The sequence below is a fragment of the Arachis hypogaea genome, chromosome 10 (genome assembly GCF_003086295.3).
Source record: "Arachis hypogaea cultivar Tifrunner chromosome 10, arahy.Tifrunner.gnm2.J5K5, whole genome shotgun sequence".
Taxonomy (NCBI): Eukaryota; Viridiplantae; Streptophyta; class Magnoliopsida; order Fabales; family Fabaceae; genus Arachis; species Arachis hypogaea.
In genome coordinates, this window is record NC_092045.1 from 11,983,859 (window position 1) to 12,009,105 (window position 25,247).

General features: G+C 39.7%; 1 protein-coding gene across 6 annotated transcripts; it reads left to right on the forward strand.

Annotated features, from left to right (window-relative positions):
• Nucleotides 1-2,282: 2,282 nt before the first annotated feature.
• On the forward strand, nt 2,283-8,782 carry LOC112715166 (probable LRR receptor-like serine/threonine-protein kinase At5g10290). Of its 6 annotated transcripts, none has more exons than XM_025766934.3 (12): nt 2,283-2,610; nt 2,946-3,083; nt 3,832-3,964; nt 4,128-4,199; nt 4,699-4,842; nt 4,952-5,023; nt 5,109-5,174; nt 5,593-5,663; nt 5,777-5,911; nt 6,265-6,606; nt 7,032-7,426; nt 8,193-8,782. In XM_025766934.3, exons 2-12 carry the CDS (start codon nt 2,999-3,001, stop codon nt 8,505-8,507), a joined length of 1,830 nt encoding a protein of 609 aa, XP_025622719.1. In that variant the 5' UTR covers nt 2,283-2,610; nt 2,946-2,998; the 3' UTR covers nt 8,508-8,782. The 6 variants fall into 6 exon arrangements, with proteins under 6 accessions (XP_025622719.1, XP_072060724.1, XP_072060726.1 ...); XM_072204623.1 differs by having other exon boundaries at nt 2,306-2,371; XM_072204625.1 differs by having other exon boundaries at nt 2,326-2,610; nt 5,780-5,911.
• Nucleotides 8,783-25,247: the final 16,465 nt, after the last annotated feature.

Sequence of the window (25,247 nt, forward strand, 5' to 3'; positions counted from 1 at the left end):
AATTTAAATTGTAGAATAAAACAAGTTAACTAGATTTCAAAATACAAGCATAATTTTATCAGAAATTATTTTTAATATGGAAAGAAAATTAGTGTTTTGGTTGAATATTGACATTTGAAGTGTATTACAGTATTGTGGAAATTATTCAACATGCCCCCACGTGTTGGCTAAGATGCTGCCACGTGTTCAACACGCCTCCCACGTGTTCACCACGCCCTCCACGTGTTGCACCACGCCCTCCACGTGTTGACTTCCCACAAAAAAAATCCACCCATCTATAATTATACCACATTCTTCTATTTTCAACAAAAACACCAATATTTTTTCCATACAAAAAAAATTAGCCTAATTTTATAAACTAAATTCTCATAATAGAAGCATAATAGAAGACTAGAAGTATAATGAAAAAAAAATTTTCAAGGACCTATTTGTCATTCGAACTTTATTTGTAAAATGACGTCAAAGACTTATTTGTCCTTCGAACTTTTTTCCCCTTCCAACGTGGCATCGTAACGGACACCTGTACACCGTTTCAGTCACGTCAGCCAGTTCCGTTAGGTTTATGAGAGGCAAATAGATGGAAGGACTAAATTGTCCTCCGTTTGTTAAAGTCAAAGACTTTTTTATATTTAAATTTTGTTAGAAATGTATTTGTCAAAAGTTTGAAAAGTCAAGGACATATCTGTCTTTTTCCCTTTAAAAAACTTGCATGATATTTTACTTTTCATAAAGACCTATAAAATATAAATTCAGTACGAAATTTTATATATTTTTATTTTGTGAAATGCAGGTTCGAGAAGCTAGCAGTGGTAGTGGACTAGTCATCCAATAAAGTCCAAGTAACGACCAGTGAGAGACACAGACATCGGCCAATAATTAATTGGTCATAGTCTTAAAGTTAGTTGTTCTACCTAGCACACAATGATATGGATAGACTCCACTATCCAACTATTATTAATGTTGGAATCTTTTAGTTTTGCATCCATTTTATGCATTTTCCTTTAGTTTCTAATTAATTTATTTGTTAAAAACATTTAAAAGAAACAAATAAAATAAAATAAAATAAAAGGAGTGAATCTTTAAAATTTGATATAATTTAATGAAAAACAAAAATAGCTATCAAATTAATTATTATATATTTATACATAAATATATGTATTGTTTAATTTATTTTTAATATATATTTTATATTTTAATGTGTATTTTATATAAATAACTGATTTGATAATTAATTTTTAATTTATATATAATATAATTAAAAAAATAAAGAAAACTTAGAAAAATTAATTGATTATTGGTTAAAAAAATATTAATGAATTTAATTTTAACATATTGTAAATTTAAAATAATTTTATATATATTTAATTATTTTAAATTATAAAAACAAAATTAATTATTTTATATTAAACACCTAAATAATTATTTAAACAAATAGATATAATTAAATGATGATATAAAATATTTTATGCTTATTATTTTTTTCTATGCAGTGTGTAATGTGTATAACAAAAAGATGAGACAATGTTATGGAATTAAAGAAAGAAGTGTTAGGGGTAATAAGTTTTGTGATTTATAAGTATTAATTAGTTATTATTAGTGTTTTTAATGGTATGAGATTTTATCTAATGATATGAAATTACTTATTTTTCTTTTACTAGTTAAGTGTTGGTCAAATTTTAATAAAAATATTGATCTTCTAGACTTTCTCTTAAAAAAATTGGTATTTCTAATCTCTTATTTAGTTATATAATATCCAAAAAATAGAATCTACTAATTTAAGTTATTTAAGTTTTTTTTTAAAAAATTTACAAATTAGATTGTCGGATTTAAGTTTTAAAAATTAAAAGTTTTTTTATATTAGAATTTTGTTAATTTGTGTCTTAAAAGACAGAAATTAACTATACCATAAAAAGATATTTTATAAAAGTTATTATAAAAATTAATTTTTTTATATTTTAATACAATAAATATATTAAAAATATTAAAAAATCTATTATTATATTTTTGAAATGTATTTTTAGAACACAAATTAATTAAATTTTAAATATTAATTAAATTTTCTAATTTTTTTATAAAATAAAAAATAAAAAAATTAAAATCAAACCGTCTAATTTATAATTTTTTTCATCAAATAAATCAGAACATTCGATTTGATTAATATCAATTTAAAAAATAAATAACTCCATAAAAAAATAATAATAATGTATTACACATATTTAATCCATATAAAAAAAATTAGCCATCTAAATGAGCTGTCTCTCCCCCAAAAAAAAAAAAAAGCTGTCTCTCTGTTAGTTTAGTATTCACTAATCAGTATTCTGCTTCGCCTTCAATGTTCATTCAAAACACTCTTTTCTCACCTAGTAGGCTAGTACGTACCTTACTTCCACACATTTACTTCCTTTATTTCTTTCTTTAATTATTTATTTTACTTCTTTATCTTCCACTCACAAAAAATGACAAGAAATAAAAAGAAAAAAAGAGACAATGTTTCATATTTTGTCTTCTACTCACCGCAACTCTAATGAGTAATGACTAAAGACTCTTCTACATAGTTCCAATTCTGGGTTTCGTTTTCTCTTTCTTCTTCTTCTTTAACCGTATCTGTTAGTAAGTTTTCTCACTCATGCTTTTGGCAGATATGTCATATGTTTTTTATTTTTTATTCCTTTCTTTGCTCTGATTTTTTCTTTTGCAATAAACACTGATTTTTTTTTGGCTCTGTTCATATTGACGGTTATTTTTGAAAACGGAGGAAGAAATTATATATATAAATGAGGCATACATGCAAGACATCTCTATTATGAAGAGTTTTTTTTTTTTTTTTTTTTTTTTCTTTGGAGGTTCATGACTTTGGCATTTTGGTTCATATCTTTATGTGGCGTTTGTCTTTATTGTTTTAATTTAATTGTTTCATCTTAATGGTTTGATATTCTGCATTGCAGAGTTGAAGGTTGTTCGTTATGCTGATTGATTATCATGCACATGGTGCAAGTGGATGATACAAGTAGAAATGGATTTCATAGTATTGTTTTTGCTATTGGCTACACTATGTTCTTCAGAGCTTGAAAATAATTCACAAGGTACAATCTTGTATTCATCTTACGAGACAAATATTGAGAAGCATGGGAACTATGTAACATTTAAGTCAAATTGTAATAATCTTGTTTCCTTTTGTTCTTGTTTCCATGGCCAATTTCGGATTTCAGCTTTAATGTGGATAACAATTGAGGTTTCATAAGAAATTAGATTCAATGTTAACTTTTAGTTCCCTCTGTCACTGGAATCAAAATCGGCTTTTAGGGTTAGGAGGAAGTTGGCTGCGCTAGTGTGATAGAGGATAGGGAGAATTTCAGAGTGAGAAGTTGAGTCACATTTGACATAAAAACCCCAAAGACTAATATTGCTATTTTCTATTGTAGTAATAATTGTGCTATTTGGCTCATTATACATGTTAGAGCTATAATTTTTTCTACGCACCTTCTTTTTTCACTTAGTCATATCTTCTGGTAGTATGATTGCTTGTTTCGTTTGAACTGCTGGCAATCTTTATGTGACGTTTGTCTTATATGAATGATCATTATGCCAATTGTAGAATAACCATTTTCGTTGATTATAAAACTTTGGAATTCTGGTCATTTACTTATTGAGAAAGAACATGTTTCAGAAATTTGAAAAGAAGCCGCTAATTTTGTATATGGGATATACATAGAAAATGTTATGAATCTTAGACATAATTGCCTTTTTGTTTTTTGTGAAACTTGCAAGTGTTGATGACTTCTAGATTTAGTTGCAATAGCTGTATGAATTATGATGATCCTGTTCTTTCAGAGGAAGCCCTATATGCATTGAAGTTATCATTGAATGCTTCAAAAAATCAGCTTACTAACTGGAATAGAGACCAAGTCAGCCCGTGCACTTGGTCTAATGTTTACTGTGACCCAAGTGGCAATATTTATCAAGTGTAAGATATTCTTAACGCAAATCTCTCTCGATTATTTTCTTTTAAATATTTGATGTGCGGAATAGGTCGATGGACGTCTTTGTTACTGTAAGACTATCCATGCCGCATTTTTATATATTGAATATTTATGTGCTGGATAATTATATAAATTAGTTTGTTGCAGTTCACTAGCATTTATGGGATTTACAGGATACTTGACACCAAGAATAGGAGCATTAAAAGGTCTTCAAACTCTGTAAGTCTTTATAAATGAAATATTCACACATGGGTAAAATTTTATAGAAACTTTGCAACTGAATTTTACTTCCCTTCACTTGCCCACATTTTATTTGCTAGTCGTATCTTTCTTGGTCTTTTGCACGAGTATTATAATCTGAACTGTGAAAGCATCTAAATTCTCGGTGCACGTTTATCTCAGGATTAAATTTTAGACAATGAATATAGAAATATGTGTCACATGTGTCGTCCTTTGCTTGCTTTCTCCCCTGCTCTCTATGTGTTTCTATGGGACTGTGAATGTGTGGTGATTTGGATAGTCATTTGATATTTTTCCAGAAATGTATTTTCTTTTAATGTGAGCCATGCATGTGCATCTTTGTATTGTAATCTGGTTATATTTTGAAAAGTCATTTGTTGCTTTTCCAAACTGTATTTAGTATTTACTCCTACTATGAACCTCACAATCAAGATTTAAAATGTAACAAATGGCTTATGTCTGTATTCTATGCATATAGTGTTCTAAATGGGAATGGCATCACTGGAGGTATACCAAAAGAATTAGGAAACCTTACAAGATTAGTCAGATTGGATCTGCAAAACAACAGATTAACCGGTGAAATACCCTCTTCCCTTGGTAACCTTAAAAAGCTTCAGTTCTTGTAAGTATGGAAATCTGTTTCCAAGTTCTACAGATATATAGTGATTAATAGCATTTGTTTTCCATTGTTAACCTTTTTTGAATGCATCTATTTTTTGTCTTGCAATCAGAACATTGAGTCAAAACAACCTCAACGGATCTATTCCTGAATCATTAGCCAATCTTCCAAGCCTGATCAATGTGTATGTAATATTTTCTTAGATGCAGGCATAAAACTTTCAGTATCACTTTATGATCTGATTGATTTTTTGAATTTCTGTTTTGCAGTCTTCTAGATTCAAATGATCTCAGTGGTCAGATTCCAGAAGGCTTATTCAATGTTTCTAAATACAAGTATGTATGATAATCAACAGTTACTTGAGACATTTAAACCATAGTTGAAAGCTACCGTTCTTTCCCTGACTCAAAGATCATAGGTAGTCACAATGTCCAAAAGAATCCGACACAAGATGCCATATGAAATAGGCATACTGAATGAGCAGGGAAATTGATGACATTTTAGTTAATTTAAGAAAGATACTCTGTATTATAGCAATCAAGAAATTAAACTTGTAAAAAGGCACCTCTGTTGTTGTCCTTGAATTATTTGCGTCTGTCAGGGTGCTCCTGCTGTGAGAAGTGAGAGTGTTGTGTTGGAATGGCCACTCTTGTATATTCAAATTTCGATCCATGCACTGTTTTTGCTTGTTAATAGCGGAATTAATTTAACTTTTTAATACGTTCCACTTTGTTTCTGTGTTCCATGTTGCAGTTTCACTGGAAATAAGTTGAACTGTGGCATGAATTATCGTAAACTTTGTGCCTATGATATTGCAGACCAAGGTTACTTGTTTGAAATATTTGCTGATCCTTTTCTATTTTTGAAGGCTATTTAGTATTTACCTCACCCACCCCTGCTACACACTGTATTCTGAAACTAGTTTTCCTTTGTTCAGCAGGTTCATCGCATAAACCGAAAACTGGCATCATTGTTGGAATAGTTTTAGGTTTAGTTGTTCTTATTTGTCTTGGTGGTCTACTGTTCTTCTGGCGCAAGAGCTACAAGCGTGATGTTTACGTAGATGTTGCAGGTTCGAGTTCTGTTTATACTCTTTGCAATTTTTTTTGTTAAGCTTTTCCTACATTTTGGTCGACTAGGGCAAGATTCAGTTAAATCTCGATAATCTACGGATTAAACCTTCTAGTACTGCTTTCATTGTGAAATCATGTTGAAATAATGCTATATAATATATATTATGTTAATTTTCATACAAGGATGTTTTCAACATAGAAAAGAAGAACAAGAGGAAAAGTTATCTTTTAAGAGATGAAAAATTTAAATAGAAAGAAAAAGAGAATTCAGGAAACTGAAGCTTTTAATGTAGAGTGTAATAACAATATGAAATTAATTAATGTAAATTACCTATCTCCCTTGCTTTTCCAGGTGAAGTTGATGGGCGAATTGCATTTGGTCAGCTGAAAAGATTTGCTTGGAGAGAACTGCAAATAGCTACAGACAACTTTAGTGAGAGAAATGTTTTAGGACAGGGAGGCTTTGGGAAGGTTTATAAAGGTGTTCTACCCGATGGCACAAAAATTGCTGTTAAAAGGTTAACCGATTATGAAAGTCCTGGTGGAGATGCTGCTTTCCAGCGTGAAGTTGAGATGATAAGTGTAGCTGTCCATAGGAACTTGTTACGGCTGATTGGGTTCTGTACGACTCCAACGGAGCGCCTATTAGTCTATCCCTTCATGCAGAACCTAAGTGTTGCCTATCGTCTTCGAGGTATTTAACCATCAACTTATATGGCACGAGCAGTCCTGCTAGTTATAAATCAAATTGGCTTTGCGAGAGTAATATTTTTATTTATTTTTATAACTGTGATTGCACAGGTTCTTCGTATAGTTGAAGAGTTGCCTCCATTTTGCATCCTTATTTTGTTTCATTCCTATAGCTATTTAACATTCCAGAGTATAATTATCATCATCATAACAGAGGCTTAGGGAAATAAAACACAAAAGAGAAAGATGAAGTTGATCTATATAATCAATAGAACTGTCATAATGTAGGCTTACCCAATTTCAAATGTCCACTAGTTAGCATAAAAAATTCTGTATCCTGCTCCGCCAAATTTAAATTTATATTGATAACATAGAACTGTATATTGTTGTTTATGCTGGCTCTAAAACTTGGGTCATTTATTTATGAAGAACTTAAACCTGGGGAGGCTGTTTTGGATTGGCCTACGAGAAAAAAAGTGGCTCTGGGAACAGCCCGAGGCCTAGAATATCTTCATGAGCAATGCAATCCTAAGATTATCCATCGGGATGTGAAGGCAGCTAATGTATTACTGGATGGAGACTTCGAGGCAGTTGTAGGAGACTTCGGTTTAGCAAAGTTAGTTGACGTTCGAAGGACTAATGTGACAACTCAAGTTCGTGGGACCATGGGCCACATAGCTCCTGAATACTTGTCCACTGGAAAATCTTCAGAAAAGACTGATGTCTTCGGATATGGAATAATGCTTCTAGAGCTTGTTACAGGTCAACGTGCAATTGACTTTTCACGTTTGGAAGAGGAAGACGATGTGCTGTTGCTTGACCATGTAAGACAACCTCCTTTTATCCTAACCTTTTTGTCTGCTCCCCATGTGTGTCAGCTTGTTTTTTAAATGTAGGAACATGCTCTGAACTTTGCTTCGATGCCTTGATGATTTCCGGTTTGGCATTTTATTTTATCAATACACATTGTGAGTATGATTGTATATGGTAAATTACAGTGATCTCCCTTAAAGTTAAGTGACACTAGACTCAGCACCCTTTTATCTATCATATTTACACCTACCACTCTCAAATCTTATGCTTGTAGTGGAGATCAGTTTCATATATTACAAAATTTAGGAATATAAGGGTATTAAGTATGGTCTTTTTAAACCCCGGGGAAGTTAGTGTTTGCTTTTGTCCATAATAACTTATTGTTTAAAGTGTACGTTTTGGTTTCAAATGCCCTTACCTTGATCGACTAAAGCTAGGGAACCAATTTTTTTCAGCCAACATTAGCTAATTTTTTTAAGATTATTTTGTTTATCTTAAATTCTAAACCCTATGTCAAATCCTTAACTCTAAATTTTAAATTATAAATCCTAAATGCTAATCCTCCAAAAAATGAAAATTTTTATAATTAAAAAAAGAAAAGTTGGCTAATATTAGCCACTCAAAGTTGGTTCCTTATACTTTCTCACCTTGATCATATTGATAATTGATAATGAATGGTGAATGGTGAATGGTGAACTAATAATAAGAGACGTGGAGCTTGTGCAATTCAGTTTGTGCTTTTTGGTTACTGTTTTTGCCATATTTGTGATGTTGAAGGTTAAGAAACTTGAACGGGAGAAAAGACTAGATGCTATTGTTGATCGCAACCTGAAACAAAATTACAAAATAGAAGAAGTTGAAATGATTGTTCAAGTTGCATTACTCTGCACACAAGCATCACCAGAGGACCGACCAGCAATGTCGGAGGTCGTGAGAATGTTGGACGGAGAAGGACTGGCCGAAAGGTGGGAGGAATGGCAACACGTAGAGGTCAACCGGAGGCAGGATTACGAGAGACTGCAAAGAAGATTGGGGTGGGGAGAAGATTCAATAAATAACCAAGATGCCATTGAGTTGTCTGGTGGAAGATGATACGATCAATGAGGTCATCAGTGTCTTTGTAGAACAAAAAATTTCTGTTATTAGAGTATCCAAATTACAATCACACGTCATAAAATGTTGACAGCTGTGGTTGAAAAACATGAGCCAAACCCAAAAAATTTGGGGAACAAACTCTGTAGTCTGTTTTAGTGAATTACAGAAATTCTTCCATGTAATTCCTTAAAGTAGTTCATGTGCATAGAGCAAACCCTTGTGAGAATACATGAGACTTTTCAACCAAAGCTATGAACATGACATTTTGGATCTTTCTTTTCCTTTTCTAAGCCGTGATTACAGGTTTTGCAGTTTGTTTAAATAATGCATGGATGTGTGAAACTGAGCAGGTACTCCTCAATAGCTCGAAAACCCAGTTTTAGGAAACCGAGAAATCGAGGCCTCGTTTTTTTCTGAATTTTCAGTTACAAGAATTTTATGTTGTCTTATGGTAATCATTAAGGGCACAAGATAAAGTTTTAACGTAGATAATCAAAGTGTACTTCATAACCTTTAAATTTCTCTTCATAAGGCTAGAAGCAACCGTTAAGATAAGCTGAGTTTATGAATTTGTAATGCAAGCTTTAAATTTCTCTTCATAAGGCTAGAAGCAACCGTTAAGATAAGCTGAGTGTATGAATTTGTAATGCAAGCATGATTTTGTAGTTAAGCTCATATATTGAATTTATGAATTTGTAATGCACTAATGCAAGCATGATTTTGTAGTTAAGCTCATATATTAAATATGTCGAGTGGAGTTTGTGTAAGTTCAACTCATTGGTTTGTGTTTGTGTTAATTCAATTATATACATATTAGTTTTTTTGTCTGTAATAATATTATTACGGGAATATAAATATAAATATTTTGAAATTATGTTGATTTTGTCTTGATATTATATATTATAAAAATATTTTTTTATTAATACTTAATTTTAATATTTATTTCTAAAATTTAAAAGAATTTAATGTGTATATTTTTATATTTAATTTGGTGTTAAATCTGTTGTACAAATAAAATTAATTATTTTTTATATTTGTTATTTAAAAATAATATTTTTTTATATATTTAAATTATATTATTTTATTAATTTTATTTTTTGTAGAATAAAAAAAATAGAGAAAGATAAAGACGAGGAAACCAGGAAGGAAAGAGAGAGTTTGTCAATTTTGGAAAAAAAGATTTTATTTTAATTGTAATGAAAGAATATTTCGTGGCACATTTTGATTTGTCAAATTAGCAATATAAAATATAAAATATAAAATATATATTATAAGTTATATATAGAGTGGCAAGAGTAGAAAGAAATAGTTAAATAGACAAAAGAAAGCAAGGTAGATAAGAAAATAGAGGAAGGAAATTTATTAATTTTAAAGAAAAATATTTCATCTCAATTTGAATGAGTGTCATGTGATACATTTTAGTTGTTAAATTAGTAATATAATTGTTCATACCCTGGCCCAATGATAAGGCCCAGGTTCCAACAAAAGGCCCAACCCAAAAGGGTTGAGCCTCGCCTTGAACCGACCTCTTCCCTACGAAGTCGGTTCTTACCACGACTAACCCTAAAGTAGTCGGGGACGAATATTAGCTGGCAGATAATCACTCATTCAAATGAGTAACCGCCCTAAAATCTCTCTACCCACTTCCGGGAGCCATATCTCAACCTCCCTAAGATAAAGGAACGGTTATCCACCTTAAAAGGCGGAACTACTTCAGCGGTGGTTATGGGTTCACCCCTATAAATACACTAACACCTCTCAGGTATACCAGAAGCCCAATACTCTCTAGACCTGTTTTGCCCCTTTGCTAACTTTGGCATCGGAGTGTCTTTGCAGGTACCACCCCCCATTCTCCCTTACACAAGTTGGACGGGGGCCTTGGATCACCAACTCACTTGGACGTTTCATCGTTCAGACGATTGGGCCAGCCAAACTTGTCCAACCCATTAATCTCCGGTTGCCCATCGTAACATTGGCGCCGTTGCCGGGGACCCGAGAGATCAACCAGTAATGGTGGACATGTCACAGGAAGATGGTCATGTGGCATCAGATTCTGAACAAGAGAATCTAGATACCGGAAACAATGACGCAAACCTAACCCTTCACCAGGGAACCAACGACCAACATAGGGAAGGCACCTACGAATTTAAAAATTTGAAGATGAACTCCTCCGAGGGGCGTGAATCGGAAAAGGATGGGCCACCCCATACAACTGAACTAATGGGGCTATTCCATGGCCACCAAGGTCGCTTGGAACAACTGGAACAGGAGCGGGAGCGACAAAGGGAAATAGAAAAGCACTTAAGAGAGGAGATGGAACGACGAAAAGAGTTAGAAGAAAAAATCTTAAAGTTAGAATCCTCCCTCAAAAGTCGAAACTCCCACAGTGACCGAGAAGAGTCACCCCCAGGAGGAGAGGACCCCTTTAGTGAGGACATAATGAGGGCAAAAGTTCCAAGAAACTTTAAAAGTCCCGACATGGACCTCTATGATGGAACCACAGATCCAAAGAATCATTTAAGCAACTTTAAAAGTCGGATGTATCTGGCTGACGCTTCTGATGCAACACGCTGCAAAGCTTTCCCGACCACCTTATCAAAAGCAGCGATGAAGTGGTTTGATAGCCTCCCTCCAAGGTCGGTCACCAGCTTTAAAGACCTCTTGAGAAAATTTCTAATGCGGTTCTCCATTCAGAAAGACAAGGTAAAGCATGCACCGAGCCTCCTGGGAATAAAACAGGAGGTCGAAGAACCTCTACGGGATTATATGGAAAGATTCAACAAAGCATGCTTAGAGATTCAAGACCTGCCCACCGAGGCAGTCATTATGGGGCTGGTAAATAGGCTTAGAGAAAGACCCTTCTCACAGTCCATATAAAAAAGACACCCCACCTCCTTGAGTGATGTACAAGAAAGAGCTGAGAAGTACATCAACATGGAGGAAAACGCCAGACTGAGAGAGTCAAGCTGGCGACCTGGACACCTCCCCTCGATAAAAGATAGAGAGAGGGAGCCAAAGAAGAAAGAAGACCTCGGTCTCGACAGACCCAGGAAATATCACTCTTATACTCCTCTAAAGGTTTCCATAGTGGACGTATATAGAGAAATTTGCAATACTGAAAGGTTGCCGCCTCCCAGACCCATCAAGAATAAAAAAGAGGGGAGTCGCAGCGACTACTGCGAGTACCATAAAATATATGGTCACTCAACAAACGACTGTTACGACCTCAAGAATGTGATAGAAAAGCTGGCCAGAGAAGGCCGACTTGACAGATATCTCATGGAGAGGTCGGACAATCATGGAAAGAGAAAGTGGGATGACACGGACAGAAGAGACCCACCACTGCAGACTCCGGAGAGACATATACATATGATCTCAGGCAGATTCGCGAGAGGGGGGCTCACCAAGTCCTCTCGCAAAAGACATCTCAAGCGAATCTACCAGGTCGGAAGTGAATCGCCCGACCTTCCTACCATCTCATTCACAAAGGAAGATGGGCAAGGAATAATCCCCGGACACGATGATCCGGTGGTGATAACCATGATCCTAGCCAACGCCCATCTCCACAGAACTCTGGTGGACCAAGGAAGTTCAGCAGACATCCTTTTCAAGCTTGCGTTTGATAAACTAGGGCTCGACGAAAGGGAGCTGAGAGCCTACCCCGACACCTTGTATGGGCTAGGCGACACGCCAATAAAACCACTGGATTTCCTGCCCCTCCACACTACTTTTGGAAAAGGAGAAAAATCCAAAACTCTGAATATAGACTTCATAGTCATCGATGTGGGGTCAGCATATAATGCCCTAATCGGAAGAGCTACCCTAAACCGATTAGGAGCAGTGGTATCTACCCCCCATCTCTGCATGAAATTCCCGACATCAGCGGGGATAGCAACGGTGCGTGGGGACCAGAAATTGGCAAGAAAGTGCCACAATGAAAGCCTGAACCTAAGGGGAAAAGGCAAAGAAGTCAACACCATAGAACTCGGTGGAGCAAGGGCCAAAGAAGAGTTGCGACCACATCCAGGAGGAAAAACCGAGGAAATACAGGTCGGCAAAGAGGAAGGGAAAAATACCTACATAGGAGCCAACCTAGGGGAAACCCTGAAGCAAGGGTTGACTAAACTCCTAAGAATCAATTCCGACCTCTTTGCCTGGAAAGCCTCCGACATGCCTGGGATAGATCTCGAGCTTATGTCCCACAAGCTCTCAGTGTATCCAGGATCCCGACCTGTACAACAGAAAAGGCGCAAGCTTGGCCCTGAACGAGCTCTAGCGGTGGAAGAGCAAGTACAGGCACTCCTAGAAGCTGGCTTCATCAGAGAAGTTAAATATCCAACATGGCTAGCAAACGTAGTGCTAGTCAAGAAGCAAAACGGTCAATGGAGGATGTGTGTCGACTACACCGACTTAAATAAAGCGTGTCCCAAGGACCCTTATCCACTCCCAAGTATTGATACTCTAGTAGACTCTAGTTCGGGGTATCAATACTTGTCGTTCATGGACCAAATCCCTATGTATGAGCCAGACCAAGAGAAAACATCGTTCATCACGCCCCGAGCAAATTTCTGCTACGTGGTCATGCCATTTGGACTAAAAAATGCAGGGGCCACATACCAAAGGCTGATGAACAAGGTGTTCGCCCCCCACCTCGGGAGCTTAATGGAAGTCTACGTAGAAGACATGCTAGTGAAAACTAAGGAAGAAGCTGATCTCTTGACAGACCGCTTGCAAGTCTTCGACACCATAAGGTTGCACGGGATGAGGCTAAATCCCGCAAAGTGTACCTTCGTGGTGGAGGCTGGAAAATTTCTAGGGTTCATGCTAACACAGAGAGGGATCGAAGCAAATCCCGATAAGTGTAAAGCCATCCTTGAAATGAAGAGCCCGACCTGCCTAAGAGAGGTCTAACAATTGAATGGCCGACTAGCAGCCCTCTCCAGGTTCTTGGCAGGGTCAGCACTCAAATCCCTTCCACTATTTTCTTTACTAAGAAAGGGATGCCAATTCGAATGGACTCCAGAATGTGAAGAAGCGTTCCAAGAGTTCAAAAGATTCTTGAGCCAACCGCCGATCCTGACCCGACCTCTAGTCGGGGAAGATCTCGTCCTATATTTGTCCGTAGCAGACAAAGCCATCGCATCAGCCCTGATAAGGGAGGACGAGGTCGGACAGCATCCGGTTTGCTTCATTAGCAAAGTTCTGCAGGGCCCTGAGCTAAGGTACCACAAACTAGAGAAGTTTGCCTACTCCTTAGTAATAGCCTCACGAAGACTACAACCTTATTTTCAAGCACATACTATAAGAGTCTGAACGAACCAGCCCATGAAGCAAATCCTCCAGAAGATGGATGTTACAGGGAGAATGGTTCAATGGGCAATAGAGCTTTTCAAGTTTGACTTAAAGTATGAAACTCGGACAGCGATCAAATCCCAATGCCTCACCGACTTCATAACAGAATACACGGGAGATCAAGAGAAGCCAACTACATGGGAACTTTACGTAGATGGATCCTCAAACAAGACAGGAAGCAGTGCAGGCATAATACTGGCTGACGAAAGGGGAACCCAAATAGAGGTATCCCTCAAATTTGAATTCACAGCTTCAAATAATCAAGCAGAGTATGAAGCCCTGATTGCAGGGTTGAAACTGGCAGAAGAGGTCGGTGCAACGAAAGTGGTGATATACAGCGACTCTCAAGTGGTGACCTTCCAGATAAATGGAGAGTATCAAGCTAAAGACCCAAACATGAAAAGGTACTTGGAGAGAACTCTGGAACACTTAGGGCACTTTGCGGAAACCGAAGTTAAGCATATAACTCGGGATCTCAATAGCAGAGCAGACGCCCTCTCCAAGTTAGCAAGTACCAAACCAGGAGGGAATAATAGAAGCTTGATCCAGGAAACTCTCTAAGAACCCTCTGTGGTAAAAGTAGAGGACAAACGAGATGTCCTAGAGGTAATTGGGCTAAACCTCGGATGGATGAATCCCTTGGTCGAATACCTAAAATTCGACATCCTCCCCAAAGAGGAAAAAGAGATTAAGAAAATCCGGAGGGAAGCACAACATTACACCCTGGTGAAAAATATCCTTTATAAAAGAGGAATATCAGCACCATTGTTGAAGTGCGTACCGACCTCAAGGACCACTGAGGTACTCGAGGAGGTTCATAATGGGATCTGCGAAAACCATCTCGGAGCCAGGTCACTAGCTAGGAAAGTAATCCGAGCTGGATTCTACTGGCTGACCTTGTAGAAAGATGCCACAGAATTTGTGAAAAAGTGCCGACCATGCCAAACGCACGCAAATTTCCACGTGGCTCCCCCCGAGGAGCTAATCAGTATAACTTCTCCATGGCCCTTTGCAAAATGGGGGATGGATCTGTTAGGTCCTTTTCCCCAGGCCCCAGGATAAGTTAAATACTTGATTGTGGGAATAGACTACTTCACAAAGTGGATAGAAGCAGAACCATTAGCCACTATCACAGCCCAGAGAAGTCGGAGGTTCCTCTATAAAAATATCATCACAAGGTTTGGAATACCTTATTCCATTACTACAGACAACAGAACCCAGTTCACCGACTCTACCTTCAAAAGCCTGGTGGCCAGTATGAAGATCAAACACCAGTTCACCTCGGTGGAACATCCACAAGCAAATGGACAAGTCGAGGCACCCAACAAAGTCATACTGGCAGGACTAAAGAAAAGAGTACAAGGTGCAAAAGGAGCCTGGGTTGAAGAGCTCCCACAAGTGTTATGGGCCTACCGGACGAGGCCACAATCTACCACTGGAGAAATTCCCTTCTGACTCGTCTACGGCATAGAAGCCATGATACCAATAGAAATCATCGAACAAAGTCCAAGGGTGATTCTCCACGATGAGATCGGAAACATACAGGGGCACAAAGAGGAGCTCGAACTGCTCCCCGAAGTCCGAGAGCAAGCCCAGATAAGGGAAGCAGCGTTGAAACAAAGGATGACTACCAGGTACAACAAAAAAGTCATTCGAAAAAGCTTCACCCCAAACGACTTGGTATTGATCAAAAACGACATTGGAGTCAACAAATCGGGGGAAGGAAAACTCGCTGCTAATTGGAAGGGACCATACAAAATTAATGAGGTCTTAGGAAAGGGTTATTATAAGGTGACCGACCTAAACAGCACCGAGTTACCAAAGTCGTGGCATGCTTGCAACATGAAAAAGGTACTATAGTTAAAAGCGAACTCTACTCCCTGATGTACTCTTTTCCCTACTTCACGATTTTTTCCCAAAAAACAAAGGATTTTTTCTGAAGAAGGGTTTTTAACGAGGCATCATAGTAGAGCCTAAGGGGAATAAGTTGCTAAAAGCCCTTAGTAGCAGTAAAAGTACCTTTCCAAATAAATAAAGATCTTTTTCAAATATCTCTTATAAAAATTCCTTCTCGTTTATTTTTTTTCTACGAAATGCGCCGACTTAAGTTCGACAAAGCGTGAAAATCCCATGAACCGACCTAGATGGTCGTCAGGATAAAACGACGAGGTACAAGTCGGTGTAAAGAGGTTATAAAAGTTGATCGTAAGAAACTCGGAAACACTCCGACTCATAAGTCGAAATGAAAACCCGAGTAGAGAAGCTCGGAAACACTTCAACCCATAAATCGAAATGAAAAATCGAGTAGAAGAAAAACGCATCGCAAAAATAACCTAAGTCATAAAAAATCAATAAACCGCAAAGTTAAGTATAAGGAATAGTGAGAAAGAGATCGAAAAACCTATTAAAAAAGCTAAAAGACTGTCCTAAGTCCTCAAAGCGAAAAAAGCTAAGAAGGACAGACAGGCCAAATGAAAAGGTTTTTCAAGAAAAAGTCGAAGAAATTTTCTAAGTATCAAAAACAGAAAAGTATGCACACGAAAGATAACTTAAACCCTTATCCAAAAAAGGGTATTTCTAAAATATTTTGTTTACGGCCTTAAAAGGCCAAATAAAATGTCAATCACCACCACCAACATAAAAAAAGAGAGAGTTTAAAAAGAGGGGACCCACAGGCCGGGCCCCTCAGATAGCCAATAAATTTTTAAGCATCACCACCGGGAGTAGTCGGATCACCACCAGAATTAGGAAGATTGGCCGCAACGCCACCAGGACCAGGGAGAGAAGCACCGACAGGAGTTGGAAGAAAAGTCTCAGGAGCCTTGGAAGAACTCGGAGCGTCGTCTGGTCGGGGAGGAGACTCTATGATTCTCTGACCCCGAGTCTTCAACTCGGATTCAGACACAAGTCGGGGAGGAGACAATCAATGACAATCTTGTCAGGGTTCAAAGGAGAGAGATCCAGATCGGGAGCAAGGACTCCGACCTGCTCCTTAAAAATCCTCCAAGCCTCCTCGACTCCCTCAGCAATAGAGTCCTCCAACACGGCGTAAGCAGTCCGAGAATTCAACAAGTCCTTCCTCACCTCCACGAGGTCCTTGAACAAGCTCGAATAACTCTCCTGCGCCTTCTTCCTCAAGCCCTCCTCCATATTGCATTGGGCTTGTAACTTTCTCCCCTTCTCCCGGAGGCCATCCCTCTCCTCCTTCAATTTAGCGACCTCCTCCTTCAACTCCTTCTCATGTTTCTGATACATGAGAAGCCTTTCCTCCAACTCTTCAACCCTCGAAGTTGAACCCAGAGAGCTAAGAGGAGTCTTCTAAAAAATATCAAGAAACTTAGTGCACACCGTCGCCGCCCAGATATTTTCCTGAGCCAGAATAGTGAGGTGATTCTGGACAGAAACATCATCCATACCTATACGGGTATAGGGATAGATGTGTTTCCGGACAAATGCAGGAGCATCCACCTTAGCCTCGCCTTCAAAAGAAGAGGAAGACTCTAAAGTCTTGCGCTTCTTCTTGTCTGGCTCAGGAAAAGATCGGGGGGAAGGGGGCGGCTGAGAAGAGGCCGAGGAGGAAACAATAATAGGACGAGAAGAGGTCCCCAAATTTTGGGAAGAAGGGGAAGGATGAGAAAGAGGAGAGCTAGTTACCCTGGCGCTGCTGGTCCTGGCACGGGACCTCGCTTTGGCCTCCTGAACCCTCTGGTAAGATTCACTGGAATTCCTCTTCGCCATCTCTGCAAAAAACAAATTAGTAGCCAAAAAAGTCAGACAAGTCGGGAAAACAAGTCGGAAATAAAGCAGAAAAGACAAAGGCTACCTAATTGTGTCTGGACAAAGGTTGGCGACCCCTGGAGAAATTTTTTGGTATCCAGATATGGGGCACTCCCCCACACTTCTTGGAAGAACCCCACAATGGCGGCCTCCACCTCATCCAAGTCATCCAAACCATATTTCTCATAGGGGGAGGCCTCCAACCAGTACAGAGGAAAGCGAGGAACAGAATTTTCATCCAGGAAAAAGTGGTGGTGACCCTCTACACCTTGAACTTTGAAAAAATAATTTTTGAAGTCATGGAAGGATTCATCAAAAAGGGTGAAAACTCTCGGACCTTGTATGGCTCGGAAAGACACCCATTGCTGCTTGTTATTTTGCCCACTGAAGGGCTTGGTCATGTGGAAAAGATAGAAGAAAATCCTCAAAGAGGTCGGAAAATCTAAGCGTGGCTGATAAACTGGTAAATTTTCAGAAAACCCCAAGAATTGAAGTTGGGTGGGAGCAACTCGGCAGTGACGTAAAACAGCTATTTCAAAAGCAGAAAATGGAAGAAAAACACCCAAACGGGTAATCTTGCTTTCATACATGTAGAAAAAATGAGGGACCTCCTCAGTATCCCTCCCAAAACAAACCCGGTCTTCCAGACCCGGGACCACCAATTCATACTTCGGCTCAGCCTCCTCTGAGGTACAAATATGGTGATGAGTGCGAAAGTTGGTGATAAACTCGGCATCAACCAAGGGTTCCTCCCCCAAGACCGTAACATCAACCCACTGAGCAAGAACTTCTACAGAAGACATTTTTCCTAAGGTACGATGAAAACCTACAAAGGAAAAAGAAAAAAGAATAAAAAACGAGAGTTCTTAAGGGGGCATACAGAAACCTACGGCGTCATCTTCTCCCTCTCCAAAGAAAATAAAAGTCATGCAAACAGAAGCACTTAATAAAAGGGAAGAAAGAACCAACCTTTGTCTGAAAAGAGGTAGAGGAAGATGAAGGCCTTCAACGAAAGTGTTCCACGAACAGATACGAAAATGTTCCACGAACAGATGAAAGGGAAAATTTGAAAAATCGAAGAAACGAAACAAAGAAAGAAGGGGGAAGCACTTATAAGCACGTTAGGGGCATAATGGTAAAAATGGAAGCGGTCATTAATGAATGCACCGTTACCAAGGTAATTAATACCTACGCATACCCCTAACGGACGCGACGTTTGATTAGACGTAACTGTGAAAATCAAAAGTCACAAAAATTCACGTCGGTTGCAAACAATCACGTCGGTTCCCTCATAAGTCGGTTCCCTCATAAGTCGGTTACGACCCCGAGTAGAATACTCGAACCCAAATCTTAAAAGAAATTGGGCTTGAGTAGGGGCACTGTTCATACCCTAGCCCAATGATAAGGCCCAGGTTCCAACAAAAGGCCCAACCCAAAAGAGTTGAGCCTTGCCTTGAACCGACCTCTTCCCTACGAAGTCGGTTCTTACCACGACTCACCCTAAAGAAGTCGGGGACGAAGATTAGTTGGCAGATAATCACTCATTCAAATGAGTAACTGCCCCTAAAATCTCTCTACCCACTTCCAGGAGCCATATCTCAACCTCCTTAAGATAAAGGAACGGTCATCCACCTTAAAAGGCGGAACTACTTCAGCGGTGGTTATAGGTTCACCCCTATAAATACACTGACACCTCTCAGGTATCCCAGAAGCCCAATACTCTCTAGACCTGTTTTGCCCCTTTGCTAACTTTGGCATCGGAGTGTCTTTGCAGGTACCACCCCCCATTCTCCCTTACACAAGTCGGACGGGGGCCTTGGATCACCAACTCACTTGGATGTTTCATCGTTCATACGATTGGGCCAGCCAAACTTGTCCAACCCATTAATCTCCGGTTACCCATCGTAACACCACTAATACCATATATGTTTAACTAAATTAATATAGGATTAAAATGAATTTTTAATGGAGTTTTAAACCTCTAAATAATAAAAAAGTATTATAACAACCACCTGTAATTTTTTTAACTATTAGATCAAGTCCAAATATGTTTTAGACACTTAGTTTTTTGTTTTAATTGTTCGGATCTTCAACAAGAGATCTGTAATTAGAGATATTGCCCACAGTTCTATTTTTGTGGTATGTTTATATTTTTTGTTATTGTTTTGTAAGCTTTGATATTTGGGTTGTTTAACTTATTGTATACACTTTTTATGCAGTGACTCTCTTTTACTCTATTTTTAATTAGGAATAAGTATTATTTTGGTCTCTAACGTTAAGGGTCAGAATCGAAATCGTCCTCAATGTAATTTTTAATTCAGAATCATCCTTAATGTTTTATTTCGTATTAAAATCGTCCTTTTTAATAAAATTTTTAATTTTATTACAAAAATACCCCTATTCTAATAAATAAAAAATAAGTAAAATTAAAAAAAGAAGAAGAAAAGAACGCCAAGGGAGGGGAGAAAGGAAAAAGGGAAAGGGGGGAGGGAGGGAGGAAAAGGGGGAAGGGAGGGAGGGGGGATGGATCTGGCGGCAAAGTTTGGAGCCGTCGTCGCCGTCAGAAAACCCAAAACACTCACATGATTCATCTTCAAACCCTTACACTTACCGAGCCCTTGCAAAGCTGCATCCTTTGACTGATTCAGCACCAACCCATTACCCCATTTCTCCCTGAACCGCTGGTACCCCACCTTCGAGTCCCACCTCCTGAACGCTCCCACCAAATCGGTGAATGGCTTCGATGCGGCGGCGGCGGGAGTGAATCGAGCGCTTCTACTGGTGATGGTGGTGGTGGTGATGGGGGAGAGGGAGAAGGGGAAGTGGAAGAAGCCAAAGAAGAAGAGGAAGAAAATGAAGAGGAGCATGATGGAGATGATGATGGTGATGTTGATGGGTTTGGGCGGCACCAGCAGCATGGTGTTAATGGTGTTACGTCTCTGCGTCGTCATCGGGCCTTGGAGGGAGACCACACCGCTAAGCCGTCACCGCCAATTCGCCCACGAACTGCCGTCGGGGAAGTAGAACAGCGAAGAGAGGTGATGCACGAGAAAGGAGAAAGGACGAAGCGTTAGTGGATCTGCTTCTTCTTCTGCATCTGCTTCTTCTTCTGCATCTGCTTCCGATTCTGCTTCTGCATCTGCATTTGCTTCTTCTTCGGCTTCTTCTTCTGCTTCAACTTCTGCATTTGCTTCTTCTTCTGCATCTGCTTCTTCTTCTGCTATTGAATTTGCTGTTTTTGCTGTTAAATTTGCTGTTTTTGCTGTTGAATTTGCTATTTTTGTTGTTTTTATATCTATTTTTGTTGTTTTTGTATCTGTTTTTGCTGTTGCATCTAAATTTTACTTCTTCTTTTGTATCTGTTGAATTTTACTGTTGAATTTGCTTCTTTTTCTGCATCTATTTCTGATTCTTTTGTTTTTTATTTTGCTATTGAATTCGAATGTGTTATTGTTAGTGTTCTTGAATCTGATTATTAGTATTTGATGGAAGTAAGGAAGGTAGTGATGGTGAAGTAAGGGAGGTAGTGGTGATGGTAAAGGTGCTGGTAGTGGTGGTGGTGGAGGATATTTTGGTCCATAAAAATTTAAAAGAACGATTTTAATACGAAATAAAACGTTAAGAATGATTTTAAATAAAAATTTACATTGGAGACGATTTCGATTCTGACCCTTAACGTTTGGGACCAAAACAATACTTATCCCTTTTAATTAGAATTTCGCTATTTTCTTAATTTGAATAACTCATAATTTTTACTTCTCAATTCTCACATTAAAGAGATTTTTCACATTAACAATTTTGGTATATTATTGCTACTGTTATTTAGGGCAATTTACATTTTTACATTGTTTCAACCCCAAATTTACGCAAATGCATTGTTTCAAAAATGGTTACGCAATTACGTTGTTTCACTATATTATATAAACCGCTACTGGCAGTAGCGGTTTATAATTGCACAGAAACCGCTAGAGCCTGCAGCGGATTCTATTTATTTATGGTTCTTCATAAACCGCTGCTGCCAGCAGCGGTTTATGTTTGTTGAAATGCGTGCGTAAACCGCTGGTGGCCATAGCGGTTTACGTGTATTCTGTGTCAATGGGTTCCCTATATAAACCATGGAGGGGCCAAATGTGGAGAGGTAGAGTGTTATTCACAAATGGATGGGGAGGATAGTTTTGTGGCTCTGGTCCATTGCTCTGGAAAAATTCAAAAGAGCAAACGCCACGGTGTAAAATTCACAGATAGAAAACCGGTTAGTATTTTTATTCGATCTTCAAGTACATTGGCAGAGATTAAGCTCATCATACTACAGAAGCTCGGTACCTGTGGTACGAAGCAGGTTAAAAAGTTGTTTTACAAGATTCCCATTACCGTTGTGTCAACCGGTGTGTGGTTTGAGACCTTTGTGATAGGGTCGGATGAAGACCTGCAGGTCTTGTTTCACTGCAGGCGTAGTTTTCTGGAGGTGAGGATACCTTAGATGTTTGCGAAGTTGGAAGATCGTGTGGATAGCTCTGGGGCATCGGCACCGGGTCCTCAGTCGACCACACGGGGCGGTGCATCGACATCACTGCCTGTAGTAGCAGCGGTAGTTCTACCTCCCGAGCCAGAACGTGCTGAGGTTGAGTTTGAGGTTGGACCGGATCGAGTTGAGAATGTGTTTTGTGATGATGATTCCGATGAGGAGCCGCTCAATATTGGTGGGGACAGTGAAGATGATATACCAATAGGTGCAGCCCATAGAGGTTCCGGTTCTGGAACACAAGAGTACCCTCCGCACCTGTCGTCTTTGAACTTGGAGGCCATCGGTCAACACCAGAATGTTGAGGCAACATTCGATGGACAGGGTATGCATGATGGGACAGGTTTGACTGAATTTCAGATTGGCCAATCGTTCCAGAGTAAGGAGGAAGCTATGCTGAGCGTGAAAGATTACAGCATTCGGCGTGGAGTTGAGTACAGGGTTATGGAGTCAGACAGTCTAAAATACCAAGGGAGATGCAAGGAGTTCGGTAACGGATGCACGTGGTTGATCTGGATAGTCATGCGAAAAAGGAAGAGCACATGGAAAGTTAGGAGGTACAACGGACCACACACGCGTATGGCCACATCGATTTCGAGCGACCACAGGCAGCTTGATTATCATGTGATTTGTGCAAGAATCTTTCCATTGGTTAGAGCTGATGCGTCGGTATCGATTAAGATGTTGCAAGAGGCAACAGAGGCAACATATGGTTTCAAGCCAAGTTATCGGAAAGTGTGGTTGGCAAAGCAGAAGGCAGTAGCACAGATCTACGGCGATTGGGAGGAGTCATATGTGGATCTGCCCCGATGGATCCTTGGGGTGACATCCACCATGGACGGTTCCATTGCCCTGCTGAAGACCTCCCCAGTTATAGTGGGTGACCAGGTTGATGAAGATAGAGTCTACTTTCATCGCATGTTTTGGACATTCCCTCCATGTGTTGAGGCATTCTGCCACTGTAAGCCACTCGTCAGTATTGATGGGACACAACGGCATCAAGGCTGCGCTGGAGTCACCAGATAGTGGTTGGCGACCTCCGCATGCTTATAGGGCATTTTGCATTCGGCATGTTGCTGCAAATTTTGCCCTTACCTTCAAGGGGCAGGATGTCAGAAGGTGGCTAGTAAACGCCGCTTATGCAAAGACGGAAGCAGAATTTGACTATTGGTTTGATATAATGAGGTCAGAGAACCCAGTCATGTGTGATTGGGCAAACAGGATGGATTATGAGATGTGGACACAGCACAAGGATGGAGGCAGACGATATGGTCACATGACGACCAACATTTCTGAGTGTGTGAACTCTGTTTTGAAGGGCACAAGAAATCTACCAATCATGTCCTTGGTTAAGTCCACCTATCTTCGCCTTGCTGAGTTGTTCGTTGTTCGGGGGCAGACGGCAGAGGCACAATTAGGATCCGGTCACAGGTATTCGCAGGCACTTATGAGGGCAATTGAGCGTAACTTGAAGGATGCGAGGTGCTTCACTGTGACTATTTTCGATAGGCATCTACTTGATTATACGGTGGCTGAGACTACCCCCACAGGCAGATTCTCGCTTGGTAGCTACCGGGTTTCCCTAAGGGATCGTACTTGTGACTGTGGTAACTTCCAGGCACTGCACTACCCGTGTTGCCATGCCATCGCATGCTGTGCGCAGTCACGGCTAGATTGGGCAACATATGTTGATGAAGTGTACAGCATGTCTGAGGTGTTTAAGGTGTATCAAATGTCTTTTGCACCATGTATACCAGAGGGGCTTTGGCCCCCATATGACTGTCCGATCGTGATACCCGACCCGAATATGAGACGAGCAAGAGAAGGACGACCTCGGTCCACCCGCATCCGAAACACCATGGACGAAGCTGACACCAGCCGACCCGAATATGACACCCACATCAGCAGCCTCCCCTCCTGCGTCATCCTCGTGCAGCATATCATATATCCATCGCCACTCTCGACCGGACTCACGAGTACCAACACGACGACGTCTCTCAACACGGCGGTTATCTGGCATATGAGGAAGTTGTGATCTGCGAGGGACCTGTGACGAACCTCTCTGTAATGCCTCCTCAGGTATCTGGTTGCCCCTAGGATCCGTGAATGCAGCCCCCGGGCTAAGGAACCTATGAGCCTCGCGGTACCACCAATCTAAGTAATCCGCTGATGGACCCGGATCAGCCACACGCTCAATGGAAATGACTGCATCAAGTCTACTCCCCCAGTGTAAATGCCAGTCCCGATAGTAATGGGGGAACCACCTATCTCCTCCCCTTCCATCCTTAGCATGCAACCAGTCTATGTTCAAAGCGTCCTCGGGGATATGCTGAACTCCACCAAGCTGTGGGACAACCCTATCAACCTGATGCCACTCGATGACAGCAAAGTATATCAAAGAAGTGACCGCTCGCCAGATGCGAGAATGCTCCTCTGTGAGTATTTCCGGATGGACCACAGCAAGTACATCAAGCGCGGAGTAGGGCTCCCATACAATCTGAAAAATCAAAGTACATCAGACGTTGCCATAACAAGTATATATATAGTCACGACTCGAGAGCAATCCTAAAACTTAACCATAACAAGTATACTACTTACATCACGAGCGGTCAAGCGATCCAATGCAAGCCTATAACTTATGACCCTCTGTTCTTTCCCATCGTTCGGAGGTAAGTAAGCAGACCACCTAATTGTAAAGCAGATGAGACACAAACTTGAAAAACACAACATAAATTTTTTAACCTATGAAGAAAACATAAACCATACCTAGATGCCAGTGGAAAAGAGAAATAATCAAACCCGGACGGCCTCAACGAGGGAAAACGCCAGAATATCCAACTCTGTAGCAACTGGAGGGGCCCTGCAAGGTTAGTCACATTTCTGTACCCGACACATACATCGGTACAACCAAGCCAACGCAACCGAACCCCAGCTATAGCGCCCCATCTCATCAAGGTTCGCCACAAATGGCAACCACCGTATATGTACCCGGTTCGCACTCTTGTCCCCAAATAACTGAGTAGATAAAAGCATCATGATGTAGGCACGTGCGTAGATGCGAACTGTCTCCTCGTTCGCATCTGGTG